General features: G+C 59.3%; 9 protein-coding genes across 9 annotated transcripts; 5 read left to right on the plus strand and 4 right to left on the minus strand.

Moving 5' to 3' along the window:
• Positions 1 to 233: 233 nt before the first annotated feature.
• A1Q1_05492 (acid phosphatase) lies at positions 234 to 1,954 on the plus strand (the record flags this gene model as incomplete). Its single annotated transcript, XM_014328130.1, has 2 exons — positions 234 to 566; positions 812 to 1,954. The coding sequence occupies 2 exons, from the start codon at positions 234 to 236 to the stop codon at positions 1,952 to 1,954; spliced, it is 1,476 nt and encodes a 491-aa protein (XP_014183605.1).
• Positions 1,955 to 2,589: 635 nt separating this feature from the next.
• Positions 2,590 to 3,333, minus strand: A1Q1_05493 (uncharacterized protein; the record flags this gene model as incomplete). Its single annotated transcript, XM_014328131.1, has 1 exon — positions 2,590 to 3,333. One exon carries the CDS (start codon positions 3,331 to 3,333, stop codon positions 2,590 to 2,592), a length of 744 nt encoding a protein of 247 aa, XP_014183606.1.
• A 1,236-nt stretch (positions 3,334 to 4,569) lies between these two features.
• Positions 4,570 to 6,293, minus strand: A1Q1_05494 (uncharacterized protein; the record flags this gene model as incomplete). The annotated part of the gene is made up of 3 exons (XM_014328132.1): positions 4,570 to 5,712; positions 5,760 to 6,087; positions 6,136 to 6,293. 3 exons carry the CDS (start codon positions 6,291 to 6,293, stop codon positions 4,570 to 4,572), a joined length of 1,629 nt encoding a protein of 542 aa, XP_014183607.1.
• Positions 6,294 to 7,664: 1,371 nt separating this feature from the next.
• A1Q1_05495 (uncharacterized protein) lies at positions 7,665 to 9,553 on the plus strand (the record flags this gene model as incomplete). Its single annotated transcript, XM_014328133.1, has 4 exons — positions 7,665 to 8,150; positions 8,694 to 8,897; positions 8,944 to 9,006; positions 9,230 to 9,553. The coding sequence occupies 4 exons, from the start codon at positions 7,665 to 7,667 to the stop codon at positions 9,551 to 9,553; spliced, it is 1,077 nt and encodes a 358-aa protein (XP_014183608.1).
• Positions 9,554 to 11,089: 1,536 nt separating this feature from the next.
• Positions 11,090 to 11,923, plus strand: A1Q1_05496 (L-xylulose reductase; the record flags this gene model as incomplete). Its single annotated transcript, XM_014328134.1, has 2 exons — positions 11,090 to 11,409; positions 11,479 to 11,923. The coding sequence occupies 2 exons, from the start codon at positions 11,090 to 11,092 to the stop codon at positions 11,921 to 11,923; spliced, it is 765 nt and encodes a 254-aa protein (XP_014183609.1).
• Positions 11,924 to 11,971: 48 nt separating this feature from the next.
• On the minus strand, positions 11,972 to 12,877 carry A1Q1_05497 (uncharacterized protein; the record flags this gene model as incomplete). The annotated part of the gene is made up of 1 exon (XM_014328135.1): positions 11,972 to 12,877. One exon carries the CDS (start codon positions 12,875 to 12,877, stop codon positions 11,972 to 11,974), a length of 906 nt encoding a protein of 301 aa, XP_014183610.1.
• Positions 12,878 to 14,367: 1,490 nt separating this feature from the next.
• Positions 14,368 to 15,321, plus strand: A1Q1_05498 (uncharacterized protein; the record flags this gene model as incomplete). Its single annotated transcript, XM_014328136.1, has 1 exon — positions 14,368 to 15,321. The coding sequence occupies one exon, from the start codon at positions 14,368 to 14,370 to the stop codon at positions 15,319 to 15,321; it is 954 nt and encodes a 317-aa protein (XP_014183611.1).
• Positions 15,322 to 16,752: 1,431 nt separating this feature from the next.
• A1Q1_05499 (siderochrome-iron (ferrioxamine) uptake transporter) lies at positions 16,753 to 18,697 on the plus strand (the record flags this gene model as incomplete). The annotated part of the gene is made up of 3 exons (XM_014328137.1): positions 16,753 to 16,939; positions 17,070 to 18,110; positions 18,192 to 18,697. 3 exons carry the CDS (start codon positions 16,753 to 16,755, stop codon positions 18,695 to 18,697), a joined length of 1,734 nt encoding a protein of 577 aa, XP_014183612.1.
• A 216-nt stretch (positions 18,698 to 18,913) lies between these two features.
• On the minus strand, positions 18,914 to 19,714 carry A1Q1_05500 (uncharacterized protein; the record flags this gene model as incomplete). Its single annotated transcript, XM_014328138.1, has 1 exon — positions 18,914 to 19,714. One exon carries the CDS (start codon positions 19,712 to 19,714, stop codon positions 18,914 to 18,916), a length of 801 nt encoding a protein of 266 aa, XP_014183613.1.
• Between the last annotated feature and the right edge of the window lie 311 nt (positions 19,715 to 20,025).

A 20,025-nucleotide genomic window follows, 5' to 3' on the forward strand; every position in this document is an offset into this window, starting at 1 on the left:
AACTCTCCTCTCCATCCCCTCATGCTCGGCGTCCCTCCGACTGCAACCCCCTGACCCCTAAGATGCCCCTTGGTGGGCTGGGAAGATGTGACTTGCAAAGCTCACACGGCCGGCACCATGTCGGCTAACCCGGCGATCGATCAGCTGATTACACCCTCATGCCGTTGTCACGCTAGGTCGACGCCTCGCTACTTAAGCCGCCTCTCGATCGAGGATGAACCCCCATCATCACCATGCTCTCACTCATTCTCACGGCACTCCTCTCGACGGCATCGGCCGCGCCAGCTGGCATTGTCGGAAGCACATACGCCGACGTCTACCCGCCCGGCAGCACGACCGTTGATCGCGGCCTATTCCCCGACCGCACTGTGGTTGGCTACCCTCACGTCACGCGCACGGGCGCGCAACCGTATGCGATAGTGACCTCGCCAGCGGACCAGTTCCCAAAGGTGCAGCAGGCGTTTGGCCCGGTAGTCCTCCCCGAAGCTAGGAGCTCGCGTGGAGGCAAGGGCAAGAACAGCGACAATGGCAATGGCAAGAAGAAGGGCAAGGGAAAGAAGGACAAGGTGGGTGGCAACGCGGGCTTATCCCTAATGATCAGAACCGCTCACCAATCTACGATTGGGGATACCTCTCGCCGCGATACAGTCTTCCGGCCGACTTCTTTGGGGCCGACGCCGACTCTTCCCCCGTCATTCCCTCGCAGTGTCACCTCGACGCCGTCCACCTCCTCTTCCGACACGGGGCGCGGTACCCGACAGCAGGCGACAATGCCGAGCTCCTTGCAACACGGCTCCTAAACGCGTCGCAGGCTGGTCACCTCAAGGCTTCGGGCGACCTTGCCTTCCTCAACAACTGGACGTACAAGCTCGGCTCTGATATTTTGGTGCCCTTTGGCCGGCAGCAGCTGTACGAGCTGGGTGTGCGATCGCGGATTGCGTACGGCCATCTGCTCAACGACTTTACCGAGCGGGGCGAGCTGCCCGTGTTCAGGACGGGGAGCATTGACCGCATGGTCGAGACAATGGAGGCGTTTGGACAAGGGTTCTTTGGACGTGACAGCCAGAAGCAATTTTCCATGTCGATTGCGATTGAGGAGAAGGGTATCAATGCGACCGTGTACCCCGGCGGCGGCACGTGTCCCAACTCGGACCGGGACGTCGTCGCGAGCAAGCTCGGCATGGCCGAGTACGTGAACCGCACGTTTGCGGGTACTGCCAAGCGGCTTCAGAAGGACTTGGAGGGGTACACCATCACGCCTGGCGACGTGCACACGCTCATGTCGCTGTGTTCGTACGAGACGCTCGCGCTGGGCTACTCTGCCTTCTGCCCTCTGTTCACGCACGACGAGTTTCTCGACTACCAGTACGCATGGGACATCATGTTCTTCTACGGCAACGGCCCCGGCGGACAGACGACGGCTGCCCAGGGAAAGGGATGGGTGCAAGAGTTCCTTGCGCGGCTCACGCACACGCCCATCGAGGGTTACGACAGCAGCACCAACTCGACGCTCGACGGCAATCCGGAGACGTTCCCCCTGAACCAGAGCATCTACGCCGATGCGTCGCACGACTCGTATATTATGAGCACGTTTACGGCGATGAACCTGCCCATCCACGGCGGCGCCCTGCCGCTGGACAAGCGCGTCGACGGCCGCGTCTTCACATCCTCTGCGCTCGTGCCGTTCAACACCAACTTTGTCGCGCAGGTGCTCTCCTGCGAGGGAATGGAGGGCCAGCAGATCCGTTTCATCATCAACGACGCGGTGGTGCCGCTGCACGAGAAGTATGACGGATGCGAGGAGGACGAGGACGGAATCTGCTCCTTGCACGCGGTTGTCGAGGCGCTGCAGAAGCGCGTGGCCGAGATTGACTATACAGCCTCGTGTCGCGGTGACATCACCAATATCACGGACACGGCACAGCTCAAGGACAGCAACGGGTTGCCGTACTAGGTATCCGGGGATACAAATGTTGGCGTCACGAGCTTTCAGAAACGGTCAAAGTTGTACATACCATATGCATGTAAACCCATGTATGAGAGTGCAAGAACGCCCACGCCGCAGCATACGTAGAGCACCACAGCCCGCTGGCGCTAGGCCCAATCGAGCCGGACCAGGTCCCCATCCGCAAGGCACATGGCCCCGCTCCCCAGACTAAGTCTTAGTGTGGCGACTAGCGCCGTCTTCGTCGGCGACAGCAGCCATACGCGTCCGCGCTAATCCATGCAGGCCCCCGACTTGGCCTTCGTAGTTTGTGGTCCGGAGGCCGCTAGCGTCGTTGATGACCGGCAAGTGTGAGCCGGCTGCGTGGGTAGGGTTTCGCATGCTGCGTATGCTTCGTTGCCGGGGAGCGGGGAAGCGAGCTGGCTGAAGCGCATGAAGCGAGTGCGGAGAGGGTGAGCCCCAGTGAGCCCCGTCTCCCCAGTCCGGGACGCAGCAGCATTCAACGCAGCACGGACGGCTCGCACGACCAAGATAGATGTGAAGAATTACATGCGTGCTACAGGCTAGTTATGTCAACGAGTGTCCAGTGTCTCCGTCGCGCCTTTCCCTCCATCCTCCAATGTATCTCGGCGCGCGGCGCGTCGCTACGGCTTCTGGACGAGGTTGATGCCCACCCGTGTCGGATCGACGACGAGCGCCTCGCCGCCATACTGTTTCCCGTCGGTACAGTTCGTAAACGTGCCAGGGATGAGCATGGCGCCGGCCCACGCGCGAATGTGTCCCGTGTGTCCCGGCGCGACGTAGAACTTGGCTTCGACCTGGGGCAGTTTCGCGGCGCCGACGTATGGTTTCCCAATCTCCTTCACGAGCGCGGTGATGTCGGCGCCGATCGTGATGTCGTTCGGACTGCTGAAGGCACTGCGCCACTCTGCCCCCGTGTCCGCTGAGACGAGGCAGGGGCTCAGGTCCGTACACGGCACATCGGGCGAGATGGTCGTCCACTTTGTGCCGTGCTCGGGGCGCCAGTCGCGTTCCGGCGCAGGCGTGAATTGCGTGCACTGCACCCCCGTTCCCGTCGGTACGGCCGTGACGACGCCGAGCAGTCCCAGGCCGATGGTAACGAGCGCCAGAAGAGACAGCTTTGGCCGAACACTGGGCGCGGAGGAGAATTGGTCACTCGTCGATGTGCGCACCTGCACATTGGACAGGACACAGGTGTCGATGTACTGTCCGGCCTGGCCGAGGCAATGGGAGAGCTCGTCGACGCGGCTCGTCTCGCAGGTCGGGTTCAGGTCTGTCGAGATGTTGGAAGAACAGCACGCGGCGAGCGCTTCCGTCGCGCCGTACGTCGCGTTCGCGGTGCAGGTGAAGAGGAGGCTGCGGCCCATGGCGGCGGTCGAGACGGAGTCGAGGCGCTACCGAGGGAAGAGGGTTGCGCTGAGAGTGCTTGTGGATCGCGCTGAGAGGCTGTGGTGAGGAGTCGCCGCGCTGGTGTTCGTCGCGTTCACAAGAGACGAGAAAGATGCAAGATGGGGGGGGAATGACATACGCGCCCAGATGGCCTATATTAAGTTTCTCTCATGCTAGGATGACGCCGAGGTAGCCAGCCCATGACTAGCATGGCCCATGGACCGTCATCCCCGGTGCGGGGGCGGCAACGGGCCCAGGTGGGAGCGGGGCAGCGGGGCCAGGGACGGCAGGCCTCGTAGGATCAGTAGCTCAACAGCAGGCCGAGCGGCCAAGATGCCCAGGCAGGCTTGGACCCGTGGAGCCGGGAACCTGCAGCCAGTAAGCCTGAAAGGTGTCTGGAAAGATCGAACCCACATGAGGTATTCAGAGTCTAGCCGGGGGGTCCATGGGTGGGTCGCCCTGCACTCCGCGTGTCGTGGGCCGGTCCCTATTCACTTTCGAACCCATGCTGCTGCCTCCAGTACGAGATTAGCACCAACTTAGAGCTGCGATAGTGCCTCATAGTTCAAGTGATGGAGGGCCGGATCGAGACTCGAGAGTTGCCATTTCGGGTAACTTTGGGCTCATCCGGCAGTTCGGGCTGCGGCCAGGTGTGCTCGAGATTTCCCTTAGCCTCTCTCCCTAGTGTGGTCGCCTCGCGCCCCGCCCCGGAAGTCGCACACCTTCCCAGCTCACAATCGCTTTACACCCTTGAAGCTTACCGTCTACTGCGCACTTTCCATGCATGAAGAAAAGAAACACGGCAGAACCCTGGGCTGCGCGCGGCCCGTGGCTCAGGCTTCTGCATCCTGCATCTGTTTCATCACGCGACTTGCGCAACTGGCTTCTCTTCTCGACTTCCCAATCAGAGAGATCTATGCATGACTCTTAATAAGCGGCAAGAGGCCGAGAAGATAGTGCTGGACGCCGAGCGGCTGAGGTAAGCCCTGCAGGACCGTTGGGCGATGCATACTACCCTCGTCCGCCTCGCTCACCGGAGATCCAACTGAATCAAGATTACATGAGAGATTCAGCCGCTCGCTCTGCTTTGGTCACTGCGGCCATGTTCTCACGATACGTGCATGCTAGCTTCAGACATTCATCTCATGGATACAAAGAGTGGAGAAAAGGAAACGATAAACCCTTTTTTATGAAATAACGCATCTAAAGGCTGTTTAGAGCTTGGCAGAGGGACCGGCGTTGCCGAGGCCGCCGGCATAGTTCTGGTTGGCGAGGATGATGTTGGAGTCCATGGCGTTGACGGAGCCGTTGAACTTCATGCCCTTGATGCCATTGTAGCCCTTGACGCCGGTGGCCTTCTCGAGGCGAGAGGCGAGGTCCTCGGAGCACTCGCGCCAAATGGCGATCTGGCGCTTGATAATCTCCTTGTCCTTGACGGTCGACATGTGGCCCGAGACGGTGTCGATCCAGCGCTTGCGCTCGCCCTCGGAGAAGACCTTCTCCCAGAGGTTGCGCGGCGCGTTGAAGTCGGCAGGCGTGATCTGCGACAGGTAGCTGACGGCAGTCATGGCAAAGCCACCGTGCACCTTGTCGAGGTCGACGCGCTTGTCCGAGAACTTGGGCGGGTCGATCGACGGCAGGTAGCCGACGCGCGAGCCCTGGTTGTAGAAGGCCATCGGGCCGTCACGCTGGAACGAGGAGCCCTCGTACTTGGTGTGCGGCTGGTTGACGGGGAGCTGGTGGTAGTTGGCACCGAGACGGTGGCGGTGCGTGTCGGGGTACGAGAAGAGACGCGACTGGAGAACGGGGTCGGCCGAAGGCTCGATACCGGGGACCATGTGCGAGGGGGAGAAGGCGGCCTGCTCGACCTCGGCAAAGTAGTTCTTGGCGTTCTCGTTGAGGGTAATCTTGCCAATGGTGCGGAGCGGGTAGTCCTTGTGGGGCCAGATGTGGGTGAGGTCGTGGACGTTGATCTGCTTCTTCTCCCAGGCCTCGACGGCCTGCTCGGGCGTCATGATCTGAACCTTCATGGTCCACGAGGGGTACTCGCCGCGCTCAATGGCCTCGTACAGGTCCTTCTGGCCGTGGTCGGGCGACTTTTGGGCGGCCTCCTCGTTGGTGAGCGTCTTGATGCCCTGGTCCGAGATCAGGTGGAACTGGGCGTAGACCCAGGTGCCGTCCTTCTTGACGAGCTTGAGGGTGTGGCCGTAGTAGCCGTGCATGTGGCGGAAGCCGTCGGGGATACCGCGGTCCGACATGAGAATCATGACCTGGTGGGCAGACTCGGGGTTCTGGCTGAGGTAGTCCCAGAACATGGTCGCGTCATCGCCGCCGCCAAGGTGAGTAGCGGGGTGGCGCTGGAGGTTAGCTAGCAGCTCAAGAGTCGCAGAGCTGGAAGACTCACCTTTTGAGTGTGGATGAAGTGGGGGAACTTGGTGGGGTCACGGAGGAAGAAGACGGGAGTGTTGTTTCCGACAAAGTCCCAGTTGCCCTCCTCGGTCTTGAACTTGACGGCGAAACCACGGGGGTCACGGGCGTTGTCGCTGGAGCCAGACTCGCCACCGACGGTGGAGAAGCGGATGGTGATGGGGCACTCGGCGCCCTTCTTGAAGAGACCGGCAATGCAGAGGTCGTCGAGGGGGTCGGTACAGACCCACTTGCCGTGGGCACCAGAGCCCTTGGCGTGGACGACACGCTCGGGGATACGCTCGCGGTCAAAGTGGGCGAGGAGGCTGGAGGGCGTCAGTGACTTTTCCGAGCTACATAAGGGAACTACTCACTCGAGAAGGTGGAAGTCCTGGAGGAGGAGGCCGCCGTTGTTGCCAGCGCGCTGGGACTGGTAGGGGTGGGGGTGGGGAGCGCCGTTTGAGGCGGTGTAGACGGTGTCGGCGCCCTTTGCCTGGCGGTCGGCGTCGTAGGACTTGGGCTTGGGGGTCATTGTGTGTCTAGTGATTAGGAGAGAAGGGTGATGGAGAGGAAGCAAGAAGGCGGATGGTTGCGTGGCAATAAGAAGTCTGGCATTGGGTGAGGTCGAGGACTAGGGAACCGGAGATGACAGTATCCGAGCCGACGGTAAACGCGAGGGTGGCTCTGTCAGCAAGGACGATTACACGCGTTGTCTGCTAGCTATGGTGGGGAAGGAGAGTGCATACAGTGCATGCAGCGTCGTAGTGCGTAGTGTGGGAACGGATAAGGCCGAGAACACTGTCTGTGGTTGGGTGGGCACACGGGCACAAGGGCGCAGAGGGGGCGCAGTGGACATGAGGTCAGCTGACCATGTTCGCGTTTGCCGATCCACGAGGGCCAATGAGAGCGCACAGAATGACCGGGTGCTCGGCAACCATCGGCAACCGGAGCTAGCCACCGGCACTTTGCTCTCCCCTCAGTGACTCTCTGCTCTTCCGCCCCGTGTCCAATCACGGGCTACATCAAATCAAATCATGACCCCACAGACTAATCGGACTCATCCCTTGTACTCATTGGGCAGTACCCCACGTGAGCATATCCGCACTCACCCAGATAGGACTCTCCTTTTCCCGCTCACTCCTTTCTACTCCTGCGTGCGAGCCGGATTTCTATCTTCTTTGTCGGACAATCAACACACACCGCAAATCATCAGTCATCATCTCCTTCTAATTGGGTCTCACTCACTCAGCCCCGATGGGTCTAGACACCTAAGCGCCCATTCCGCACTTTACACCAGCAGCAAACCACAGCAGTCCTAGTCGCCGTTAGCCCGAACGGAAACCTCCTCTTCTCTCACTCCCCTTGCGGGGCCATCGGGGCCCTTTGCCTTACCGACTGCATTCACTGACTGCGGGCCTGGCCGCCGTACTCTTCATCCCCCCGTGGCCATGCTCGAAATGGCCACGGGACACCACTTGCCGTCGGGGATGCAGCTTTTGCGGCAATGGCCATGACACGGGATCACCCCACCTCCACAGCCCTCCACCAACTGAACCCACCAGACCTGAACCTCCACTTCAGTGTGGAGCTCCCCACGCCACGATGGCTTATCGCAGATCAGTCTCGATATCTTGGAAATTATCATCGTCCCATATGTCATGTGCTTGCCGCTATCCGCTCAACGGTATGAACACATGCACACCGCTGAATGTCTACAAAGATGATGCTTCCCAGGCTTCTTACCCTCTCACCTCTTTGTTTTCATTCTCACCAAAACATCAAAACACATTGCGCACCCAGCTTTGAGAAACCGAACTTTGAACCTCGCAAACACCGAACCTCTCGGTCACCGCAGCCTTATTCGCCGCCACCCGCCACTCCCTCACCCAGGCACACAACCACCATGGCCCTCGAAGACCACGCCGTCGAGCTCCGCAGCCGCACCATGACCCCTCTCCCGAGTGCGCAGTGGGAGGAACTGAGCATGCGCGTCGAGTCCTCTGCTCGCGCGGGCGCCTTTCGCCGCCCGTCCTCGACCGGCAACCTCTCCTCGCTCACGACCATGACACCGGCGACCACCTCGCGGCCTGTCCCCGTGCCCAACGCCGACCGCGGGCTTCTGCGCCGCATGTCTTCGACCTTTTCAGCCGCCGGCGCCGTCTCCCTCGGCGTGCAGGAGTGGCCGACCGACTGGCGCACCGACTGGGCCACGAGGCGGACCTTTGCCCCTAGCTCGCCCGAGAGCGTCTCGTCCGTCTCGTCCGTCTCGTCCGTCGCGTCCTCTGCGCCCGCCTCTGCCCCCGTGTGGCCCCAGGCTACCGCCCAAAAACCCATGAACGCCCGCCGCGACAGCCTGCACTCGCAGGAACAGGAGTGCGTCATGGACATGGTGTGTCTGATCTAGACCCAGGCCGCCGCAACATCTTCGTTTCATACCGCTTGTACATTAGCAGCTCTCTCATTGTGCATACCTTCTTCCCGGCCCGGCGTGGCCCCCACAACCCAGTGTACATGTATATATCCACTCGACGCAAAAGAATGCATGTGTTGTCCATTGCCCGGCGACGCCCCATTATTCACATTGACGTCGTGGCAGAAGCGCGGTGTGGTCGGGGTTCTGATGGCCACGGTCACCCGAAGGCTTGTGGCGATCGAGAGAATGAACGATGGTCCCATCCCTTCCGGTGCAAATCGCGTCGGCATCCGATGGCCCTTCGAATTGGAGATACTTGGGCTTGTTGGCAGTTGGCAGCACTCTTGCAAAACTGCCCATCGTTCAAGCAGAGCATGGCGATGCACGAAGCCGCGGTTATCAGCCCGGGGGCTCCGCATCCTGTGTCGACACTATCTCCTTGGGCAAACAAACAGTACAGCGCATCGACGCAGCACTCATGACCACTTGTGACTTGCTCTTTTACATGAACCAGGACAGCCAACATCATGGACAACGACCTCTGCCTTCCCAGTGACAATCCCGACTTCTGCCGAACCGACCCCAACTATCTCCCATCCCCGCCCATCACTTTTCCCCGCACGCAATGGCTCCGAATGGTCCAATCTCCCCCGTTTCATGACTCGCATACGACGAGTCAGGTGGCCTGGTGCGCACAGCAGGCGAGTTGGTGCTGGTCTCGCTGTAAGGGAGACGCAACCCCGCAGCTGGACCACTTGACCGCCCCCAGCGTGCCCGACATCGTGGACGAAGTGTGCTTCAAGCTGGCCGTGCTGGACAAGATCCTCGAGGTGTGAGTTTGGCGTGCAAAACGTTTGGTCATTCACCGTCTGCAGTGTATTTCAAGTGCAGTACTAACTACTACGCAGCCTGATGCATACCAAGGTTGAGCAGATCGACATGATTCCCCGACACGCCTTCACCTGGGATGAGTACATCGAAGAGATCGAGGACATGATGGAAAGGACCTACGACTGGGCAAGTACTACGACAGACGATGAAGTTGCTGACTCCAGGCCGAGTCTGAGCTGCCCCCTAACTCGCCCGACCCGCCTGCATTGCAAAGCATTGCACCTTTCCTCCGTTCGGCGCTGTACGCCTGGTCAACCCTCGTCTGCATCAAGGACCGTCCCGCTCGTCGGCATCTCTACGCTCAACCACGTACTGAAGCATCGGTGAGAGCACTGTGTGTGGACGACTTTGGTCGCTTTGCGGGCAAGTATTACGCCGTCTCCACCATCGCCTTTTGGCGAGGCAGCGACGATGAGATCGCCACGGAGCCCGTGTTCCGAGAGGCTGAGCCGCTCCCGGAAGAGCTTGTGCCAGTGTCACGAAAGTGATCCGCGCGCTCGCGACCGCCACATCGCCTTAGCCTAGCGTCTGATGTTCTGGCCTTCGTTGGAAGAGTTCCTTCGCTACGGCTTAACCTAGTGCCGTTCGTTGCGGTCTCAGTCGTTGGCACAGTTTATGTTGACTCCATCGCGTGGAAAGGCGAAGCCGGCGTTGACAATCCCATCTGATGCTGTTGCGGCCAATCCTCTCGCGGCGGGCACAGGTTCCTGCCTGGTTAGCGTCATTGCGGTGCCACCACGGCTCATTTATGGGCAGGTCGCAGAAGGCATCCCGGCCCTGGTGAGGTGGTTGGTAGCGGCGCGAACTAACTAGGTCCACCCGATGTCAAGCATCAACACCCGAGGAGTGAGACGTACGCGGTAACGCTCGCTGCGGCCTGCTCCTCGGAGAGAACAATGGAGGAGCATTGAATGACAGCCGAGAGCCCATGAAACATCATCAGCGGCGGACGAGAGGAGCCATGCCTCGGCTCACTCGTAGCCTAAATGTGCGCTGATGATCGGTCCGTGTCTCCTAGTAGACAGCCTCCGCCTAGCGTGGGGACTAGATCTCCGTGTGAAATCTCCTCCTCTGTACCCGTCGTTAGGCTCTACCTCAACACGCTTGCACTAGGGTGAAATCGTGCCATGTCGTTGGCGACGTCTGGTTGCTTTTGCACGGCCCACATCAACTGGCGCTTCGGTGAGATCATTGGGAGCAGCTGTCTTAAGGGAGCATCGTCTCTGACGCCTGGCATCGCGCTGAGCAAGTGGAGGAAAGTGACGGCATGTGTCAGCCCCTCAACACAACGAGTTCAGCCCCGGCCGCTCGATAGCCAAGGTAACGCAACGCGATGTCCAACAGGATCACGCGGGGGAAAGGAAGAGGTCCGTCCTCCGCGACCGCGTTGCCAAGCGGCGTGAAAGGTGTCGGAGAAGTCGCGCACGGTTGAGGCGGCGCGTAGATCCGAGACCGCGGCGAGCAGCCTCGTCGTCCCCGTAATCACGCCCTATAGCCGCCAGCTGCCGGACACGGTGCCGGGAGTGTGTCAGTTCTGAGCGTACCTGATCGCCCGGGGCTTGGGTGCGATCGGTGAGTCATCCGCCAAGCCACACAAGTCTCGTGCAGCTGCGGATCGCGTCTGGTCCTCTGAGACTTGAGACAGGACGTTCACTGATCCGGAGCATCGCGCGAGAGCTCTTACTCAGCCGCCAAGACCGACTGCAGCACACTGTCGGGAGAATCATGACTAAGATATGAGGACTCACGCGTACAGCCTCGGCGATCAGGTATCACGTGATGGTGGTCGCTGCAGGGACCTGTGCGGACTTGCGGAGTGCGGAAGACGCCGAGCCTGCGTCTCCCTGCCTCGGCACGTGGCGTCTCGACCGGCCCAGAACGTCACAACGACGTCATAGACGCCGAAAGACTGAGTGCGACATGGGACTTGGGAAAACATCGACGACCGAGTGGCCGAGCGACTCCCATGCTATAAAGGCGGCTGCAAGACACTCCGAGATCCACACGAGCACTTTCCCACCACCATGCCTATCGAAATTCCCAAGACCGAGTCCCTCAAGGACATGTTCAACCTCAAGGGCAAGACGATTGCCATCACCGGCGCGTCTGGCCCCCGCGGAATGGGCATCGAGGCTGCCCGCGGCGCCGCTGAGATGGGCGCCGACATCGCCATCACCTACTCCTCACGCAAGGAAGGCGCCGAGAAGAACGCCAAGGAGCTTACTGACAAGTACGGTGTCAAGGTTAAGACCTACCACCTCGACACCTCCAAATACGACAACGTCAAGGCCTTTGTCGACGCGGTCGTCAAGGACTTTGGCAAGATTGACGGCTTTGTCGCCAAGTGAGTGATCTGCAGTGCCCCACTGACATCCAGCGCCGGAGCCACTGCCGACGGTGGCGTCATCGACAGCCCTCCCGAAGCGTGGGACAAGGTCATCCAGATCGACCTGAACGGTACCGCCTACTGCGCCAAGGCAGTCGGCGAGCACTTCAAGCAGCGCGGAAAGGGATCATTCGTCATTACCGCGTCCATGTCGGGCCACATTGCCAACTACCCCCAAGAGCAAACGTCGTACAATGTTGCCAAGGCCGGCTGCATCCACATGGCCCGCTCGCTCGCCAACGAGTGGCGCGACTTTGCCCGTGTCAACAGCATCTCGCCTGGCTACATCGACACTGGTCTCTCCGACTTTATCGACAAGAAGACCCAAGACCTCTGGCGCAGCATGATCCCCATGGGTCGCGATGGCGAGGCCAAGGAGCTCAAGGGTGCCTACGTCTATCTCCTCTCCGACGCGAGCACCTACACCACCGGCGCCGACATTGTCATCGACGGCGGCTATGTTTGCAGGTAGACGAGTAGTCAGAAGTCAAAAGCATGCATTATTGCTATAGATATCAGATCACATCCACTTGTTGAACCAATCGAGCATGACCTGGGGGTCCTTGCCGAAAAAGTTGTAGCCGTCAAAGCGGTGTACCGTGCCGTCAATCCAGTACAGTTCCTTGTCCTTGGAGCTCATAGCGTCGAAAATCTCCTGCGTGTCCTTCGGAGCGTCGATCAGTCGGTCCTCCCGCACCTGAACAACCTTGGTCGGAATCGTAACGGCGCTCGCTGCACGCTGGGGCGAAAACTGCTCCAAGCGCCATCCAGTCCGATTGAAGACGCCCTCGTCGACGCGGCGGCACGCCTCCTTGGGGTCCAGTCCCATACCTTTGGCGGCCGTAACGACAAACGTCTCAATGCTAACTGGCTGCAAAGCCACCATGCACTTGACTCCTTCAAAGGCCGCGGGGTCGTCGCGCATCGCGTAAATTGTCGAGTCGGCTCCCATGCAGCGGCTGAGCAGACCAATCTCCATCTTCTTCATCTCGGGGTGCTGGCGGGCATATGCGAGCGAACCAAGCACATCGCGAGCCTCATTGTTGCCAATGGACATGGAACCGCCCCACCCGCTCCATGAGCGACCATGGTTGCGCAAGTCGTAAGTCAGCACGGCGTACCCGGCGTCGTGGAGTGCCTTGAAGTCGGGGATAAAGTTAACGTCCACAGCGTCAAACGTGTCGTACCCCGGGAGGGTACCGGGGAAGCCTCCCTTGTTGAAGGTCATTGGGTGATTGGCGATGATGAGCTTGTTGGAGCCCTTGCAAGGAATGTACCAACCCTCGAGAGTGACGTTGTCCTTGGCCGAGGGGAACCAGACGGTCTCAAACTCAAGACCCTGCTCGGAGGGGTAGTGCTGCAGAGGCGTGGGGTGCTCTGGCCCCCAGCTAAAAGTCTGGACGAAGTTGTTGACGAGGGCTTCCATCTTGTCGGACTGGCGTCAGTGGCGTCCCGATCTCGGTTACTCACCATTGTGATGATGTGGAGGAGTTTCAGATGAAGCGAGAGTTGGGATGTGGAGAGGACGGTCCAGACTAACTATTATACCTCATTCTATTGCTGCCATAGTTTGCGGGCACTACGAGGAAGTGCGGAGAACACAAACGGTGGAGGATGGTGGAGGCTGTGGAGGATGCCGAGGAGCCGACAGTGAAGGCCGATGGCCCTCCACCGGCGATGTCACGTGCCTCCACCACCCTCCACCGGTACCAAGGGGTCATCGCCGTTCACGAGGCAAACGAAGCGGAAGCGGGGTACAAAGGGTCCACGATGACCAGCCCATTGTATGCTTCGTCCGCGAACGTCTGAACACGCGCGGTCCTGGGCTCCCTATGTTGTCCTCGAAACACTGCCGCGTTCCCGGCGCCCGTCACATGCCGGATCCCTGCAAAAGGGTCCATCGCCGATTCAGCATGACATCACGAACTGGGCGGGCCTAGCTACCACCCCTACTCCCTCACAACCCTTACTCGTGTGCGCTCCACCTCTCAACAACAGCCGGCAGTACCCCATGATGGCCAACGGCCTCTCTTCATGCACTGATCATTGCTGATAACGATGACTGCGAGGAGCTGGACCAGCTCGGGGCTGGCGCGATTTGAACACCGCATATCGCACTCATCTCAACATTCCTCTGATCGCCCAACCTCGGCACACTCACGGCTCGACGCTAGCTCCAAGGACGGGGCGTTCAAGGAGCCAGAACACGCCGATGAGAAAGTGAATCAGTGCGTGCTTCAGAATCACTGGGCGAATTTGACGATAGACCGCGACGCCGCGACGGCGAGCTCTTTGCGCCCCGGCGACGAGTGACCTACAAGCGCATTCCCTTCTTCAGCACACCTCAATCCGATGAGGGCCTGCCTTGGCTTTCCGAGGACGCTGTTGCGACAGAATGGCTCGGCCTGTTTTACAGTGAGGTGGTGCCAAACGTGTCTGACCACAGATCTCGCGGTCACATCAACGTTCACAACCTTCAATGCGAGCCACCAGCTGCGTACTCCTTCCGGTCTGCCGTCGTACCTGGCCTACTTTACCGCCATCGTGGCCATGTGGACGGTCCAGGTACACTACGATATTCGCTTTCAGGGCAACGACATGGTGCATCGCCTGGCCAAGGCGGCGCAAGTCGTCTTGTACATCTACATGGCGGCGGCAAGCGGCGGCTGGGATTTGTCAAAACTGGCACCACCATCATCTCGCACGGCGAGCGAACTAATCTCTCATCGTGCGTCGAGCTTGGGGCTGCTAAACGCAGAACTTGCATCACAGTCATTCCTCACCGTGGCAATCGTCCTCGCAGCGCACTGCGGCTTGCTGGCGGGACAATACGTCCTGGGTATGTCACCAGCCGGATACAGCTGACCCAGTCACCCTGCTCGGCCGCCGAGTTCAGCGACGAACGACTTCGACGCGATGGAGCTTTTTCGCATTGGCTATCTCGTGCGCGCTGTACATTGCAGCTGGGGCAATCCCCGCGTCGAGTCATGGCCGCGCCGCGGCAAAGATTGCGCTCCTATACCTAGGGGTGGGCGTGCAAATGATTTGCATCGGGCTACAGGCTCTGAACGGCGTGCAAGTGCCAGTGCGCGATGGCGTTCTGGCTCAACAGTATGGAGCCTTCAGTCTGACCATGCTGTGAGGAACCGTTGGGGACGAGCTGACGGCAGGGGCACGGGTTTCACGAGCATTGCACAAGCCTTCCGCAAAGCGCTCAGTGGCATCCAGACGCCCAGCGGCACCTCTTACGCTCAAGTGTTCCTGTGCGCGGGAGTCATCTACTTCATCTGGGCCTACATGTTTGCAAACTTTCACAAGACTGTCGAGGTCGATCCAGGCCGAACATGGATCTGGGAGGCGCTCCACTACCCCTTGCACTTTTGCGTGCTGGCGCTCATTGGCGCCATGACAAATTGCATCAACGTCAATGTGTGGAGTCGCGGTCTACTGTCGACATACCGCCTGTTCCGTCGCGCTCTGTCTGAAATCCTCGACGACCAGATAGACCAGGCGCGTGCGCTGGACTTTGCAATGACGTTTGACCGCCTGAAACTGAACCCCGACTTTGCGACAGAGCTTGCACGTCTCACACAGCCGGGGCAGAGCAAGGCTGCCGTCACGGTCCGGGCGTATCAATACTTTGCACAGGTCATCCACGGCACATGTCAGCAATCGGGCGTGGCTCTGAATTCGAGTCCGAGCAAGCTTTTGAACAAGGTTCTCGATCTCGACAGGACCGGGACACCAGATGGGGCCACGGCCGACCAAGCCAGAGACCTGATCATACGCGCAATCGAAGAAGTCATGAGCGATGCCTTCTCGGGTGTTCTGTGGCTGTATCCTGCGGCTGTGAGTGAGACAATGAAGTGAGCTGACGTTAGGGCGGCATACTCATCTTTGCGGCGCTGCGATCGGTGAACCGCTTCCACTTTCGCGGACTGGCCGGCTATGCAATTCACACGGCAATGTTCACGGGAGGTGTTACGCTGTGTCTTCTTGGACTCCTCGCTCTCGGGTCCAAGCAGGTATGGTTCGACGATTCGCCCTCGCACAATGTCCACTACGGCAACCCACTCTACGGCCTCGTGTCAAAGAGTATGGGGATTGCGGTCGTCTTCTTGGTTTATCTCGCGGTGCAGCTGGGCTACATGGTGAGCCTGCGTGCATGCCGAGCTGACGGCAGCTTGCGATGGAAATTGGGTGGCGCGTGTTTCACGTCGAGCGGGAGCAAAGAGAACAGAGTTAGCGCCTCGTGTGTAGTTATCCTAGGGACGTTATCTGATAATGCGGCGTGCGGTATGAACTACGAGGGTCGCTGTTACCCAAGCCGAGCTGTGGAGCATGTGGCTTGCATAAGATGTCCACGTCGTTCTCCTGATATTAGAAGCCGCTTTGCAAAGCGGCTGAGAGCCCCGGCTTGTGCCGAACCACGGGTGGAACGAGAATTGAAATTCGGAGCGATTGCATGCGGTAATATCGGTGCATAACCCGACTTTCCGCCAGGTGGAACTGTCTCGATCTGCCATCAACTCAGCGGGCAAGCAACCATCAAGCAGAGACATGCGGGACCGATATGCCCGACAACAGCTCTGAAAGTTTCTGTCCGGGCTCTTGGCGTGCACGGATTACCACCTCGCGGCTCGTGGTTCGTGGGCGGCTGGCTCGGCATTCCCGCTTTATCTGATTTGCATATCTGATTACAGACATCGGCAAGCCACGGCCCTTAGTGCCAAGGCACCTGAGACGAGCTCGCTTAACCGTGCGGGGTGCCGTAGCTAAAAGCAAATGTTCATGAATGAAGAGGGTGCGGTTCATGCCCGCTGCGGCGTTTTGACCTCGATGGGTCAAACTTTCGGCAGCGGTGAATGAAATGTGTGGCTCCCCTGCACTATTGTCTCGGTCGGCTGGAGCGGACACTGTCTCGCCGGTACTTTGTCCAGGCCTAGAATGCGGAGCGTGGGATGCTCCGCAACGACAAACAAGACTGCAGCGAGTGGACCCGAGGTACGGGCAGACCACCTGGGAGACCGTTCAGGATCAAACGGGCAGTCATGGAAAAAGCGGAAATCTTATCAGATTGTGATTGGGTTCGTCGGTTCGGTCCCCGAGCTCAGTGCGCCAAGCCGGCCGAAACGAAGGAGTGCGTTCACATCAGGCTGGGACCCACGCTGCTTGGCGCCAAGTCGCTCACATGAAACGGCCAGCATCCTTTTTTGCGCGAATTTCGAGACCTTGGGAGCCACAGTCACACGACCCATATAATGGAGCGGAGCGTCCCCTCTCCCTCGCACGACACGCATCATGTCACGACCAGTCGACGAGGAAAGGCAGCAAGAGCTTCGCAATCGCAACTCGTCCAGCCCTAGCAGCGATGATCTCTCCAAGGTGGAGTCCAAGTCGCCCGGCGTCCGCCGGATGGAGGCGATCAACGATGTCTGGACGCGGACCAACAAGATTTGGTTCATCGTCGCCTTGGTCATCCTCACCTGTGGGTTCCATGCTGCGATCCAGCTGACAGGCAGACACGCGATCTACTGCTGCGACCGTGATGCGAACATACCAGCAGCTCGCTCTCAACGAGTTTGGCCAGTCGGCCAACGCTGGTCTCGTTGGAACAGTTCGACAGGTCCTCACTTCGGCCTCGCTTCCCATCACCGCCAAAATGGCCGACTATATCGGCCGTGGCTTCATTCTCAACTGCACCGTTCTCTTCTGGATTGTTGGTGGCGTTGTTGTCGCCACATCGCACAACCTCGGTGGTTGGCTCCCTGGTTTCCTGCTCTACACCCTCGGACACGTGGCTGGCAATGTCATGAACTATGCGCTCTCCATCGACACTAGCTCCCTGCGCAACCGTCTCTTCCTGCAGTTTGCCTTCGTCTTCCCGTCCATCATTAATGTGTGGGCCGGTGGCAGCATCGCCGAGGACGTGGACGAGGGACCGGGATGGCGCTGGGGCGTCGGCATGTGGTCCATCATCATTCCACCCATCGCCCTTGGACTCTACGCCGTCTTTGCCCACGGCTACCTCAAGGCGCGCAAGGCCGGACTCATCGACGGCATTCCCTCTGCGTGGCGTCTGCTGCGCAGCGGCAAGGCCTGGAAGCACCTGTTCTGGATGATGGACCTTGTTGGTCTCACGCTCCTCGCTGGTGCCCTTGCGCTCATCCTCCTCCCCCTCTCGCTCGGCGGTAGCTCTGCCGAGGCGTGGCAGACGCCCAAGGTCCTGACGCCGCTTTGCATTGGTGTCCTCCTTCTTCCTGCATTCGCCTTTTGGGAGGCCAAGTATGCCCGCCACCCCATCTTCCCCTTCCAGGTCATGAAGGACCGTCACGTCATCATCATTCTCCTCATTCAGTTCCTCAACAATATCGCGACCAGCACCCGCGACGCCTACCTGTACACGACGCTCGTTGTCTCCTTCAACCAGTCGGTTGCTGGTGCCACTCGCATCAACAGCATTTCCGGCTGTGCATCCTCGGTGACCGTCTTTGTCGTCGCCATTCTCATTCGCAAGTTCCGCCTCGTAAAGCCCATCGTCATTGCCGGCGTGGTCCTCATTACCGTCGCTCAAGGCATGCACGTGCAGTTCCGTGGCGGCTACTCGACAAGCCAGCTTGCGGGTATCATTGCGGGAGAGCTGCTTGAAGGCATTGGAAGTGAGTATCGATTGTTTCACCACTAACGTCAGCCGGTATGAGCGGTCACCCCTCGCTGGTCGCGATGCAGGCCAAGCTTAGCCACGAGCACGCCCTCCTCATCACATCCTGCTGGGCTGTTGGGTAAGTCTACTGGCGTGGACTGTGCTGACATCAGTTCGCAAGCCGGTGGTGGTATCGCTTCCGCCGTGTCCTGTGCTGTCTGGAAGTCGCTTCTCCCGGGCAAGCTGCAGCGCGGCCTCGAGTCTGCCGGCGTGCCTGACGCGAAGAAGCTCTCCATGTCCATTTTCCGCAAGCCGCTCGACTTTGTCAAGACGAACCCGCCCGGAGACCCGGCGCGCGATGCTGTTCTCTTCGCCTATCGTGACGTGCAGCGCACGTTGAGCATCATTGGCCTCGCCATTTCCGCCATTCCAATCATCCTGTCCATCTTCATGGACAATGTCCGCCTCGACGAGCGCAAGACCATTGTCGACTCGGATAGCGAGGAGGACTTGACCGTCCGCGAGTCGCCGCTCTACGTTCAAGGTGACAAGAAGGAGTTTGCCGAGAGCGAGAAGGACGTCAAGCGCGTCCCTGCCCAGTAGTCGGGCCTGCATATAATCTAAAAAGGTGCACGATGCATCACATAGCAATGTTTTGAACGCCGCAGTGCCAAGACCACTCGACGGCCGAAATTCGGTTGCCAAGAAGCGTGGCCCACATGGGCGGCATCCGCGGTGAAGTGGATGCGGGCACTGCGCATGTTCGCCGCACTGTGAGAAGTGGGTCAGACGCGCTCACATGTTCAGTCGTAGTATCCTCTAGTAGCGATCAAGGACCAGGCCCGTCTTCAGCTTGCCCTCGCGGTTGAGCCAGCCGCGACTATCCAGCTCGTGCATGACCTCGTCGCGCAGAGCAGAGGCGTTGCTCCCGTCGGCACCAAAGGAGAGCTCAGTCGTGAGCTCCATCCCCGTCCCATTGGCATTCTTGAGGGGAAGGACCTCGACGCGCACCTCGGTATCGTTCCACTTGCCAAACCAGACCTTGGCAGTGACGGGCCCATACTGGCGTGACCGTTTCAGAGTATCTGTACCCCATCCATGGTGATTCCAGTCGGCAATCTTGTCGGGAATGTGGTTGACGAGAAGATACAGTCCCCAGTCTGCGCTCGGGATTGCAGTCCCATTCAGCGTCCACAGCGACAGCTTGACAGAGTGATCAAAGCTGAGGGTCTGCTTGGTTGTGGTCCAGTCGATTTCGGCGTCTTCAGTGAACCCCGCATCCCTAGCTTCGGCGAGCGCCGAATCGAGCCCATCCGGAACCGCGAAACGCTTCTTGTAGGTCAACTCAACATCTTGGCCCTCCTTGTGTCGGATGCGAACGACCCAGCCCTCGGCATTCAGCCCCTTGTCGTTGGTGTCAAAGTATGCCCATGTTCGTTCCTGCGGTGGGGACTTGAGAGAGAATGTCGACACGACATCGGTGCTGGGCTGGCCAGACTTGAGTGCCGAGTCGAGAAGAGAAAACTTGACTTCGTAACTCAACGGCGTGCACGAGCTGGCAAAGGCCCTGCCCAGGGGTCTGCCGAGAGCCAGGAACGAGATGGCAGCGAGCTTGATCATTGTGAGATGGGATATGTGGTGATTGACGAAACGCACAACATCGGTTCTGAGACATGAACATGAGGCCCTCTGTCTTGACGTCATGTTCACACGACCTGGCAGCCATTTCAGATCCGTTTGAGCACTTGGTTTGGCATCTTTACAGTTTATTCAGAAGATTACCGAGATACAGCCGTGGCTAGATAAGAGATCGCGAGGAATGCTTTCAGTGCCTTCCTGGCCCCTCGCGCGCACTTTCGGCTAAACTAGCTGGCTTGTGCGACCCTCGGATGCACTGTTGAGAAGTTACTTAGGGTTAGGGGGTTAGGGGG

Source organism: Trichosporon asahii (genome assembly GCF_000293215.1).
Source record: "Trichosporon asahii var. asahii CBS 2479 unplaced genomic scaffold scaffold00005, whole genome shotgun sequence".
Lineage (NCBI taxonomy): Eukaryota > Fungi > Basidiomycota > Tremellomycetes > Trichosporonales > Trichosporonaceae > Trichosporon > Trichosporon asahii.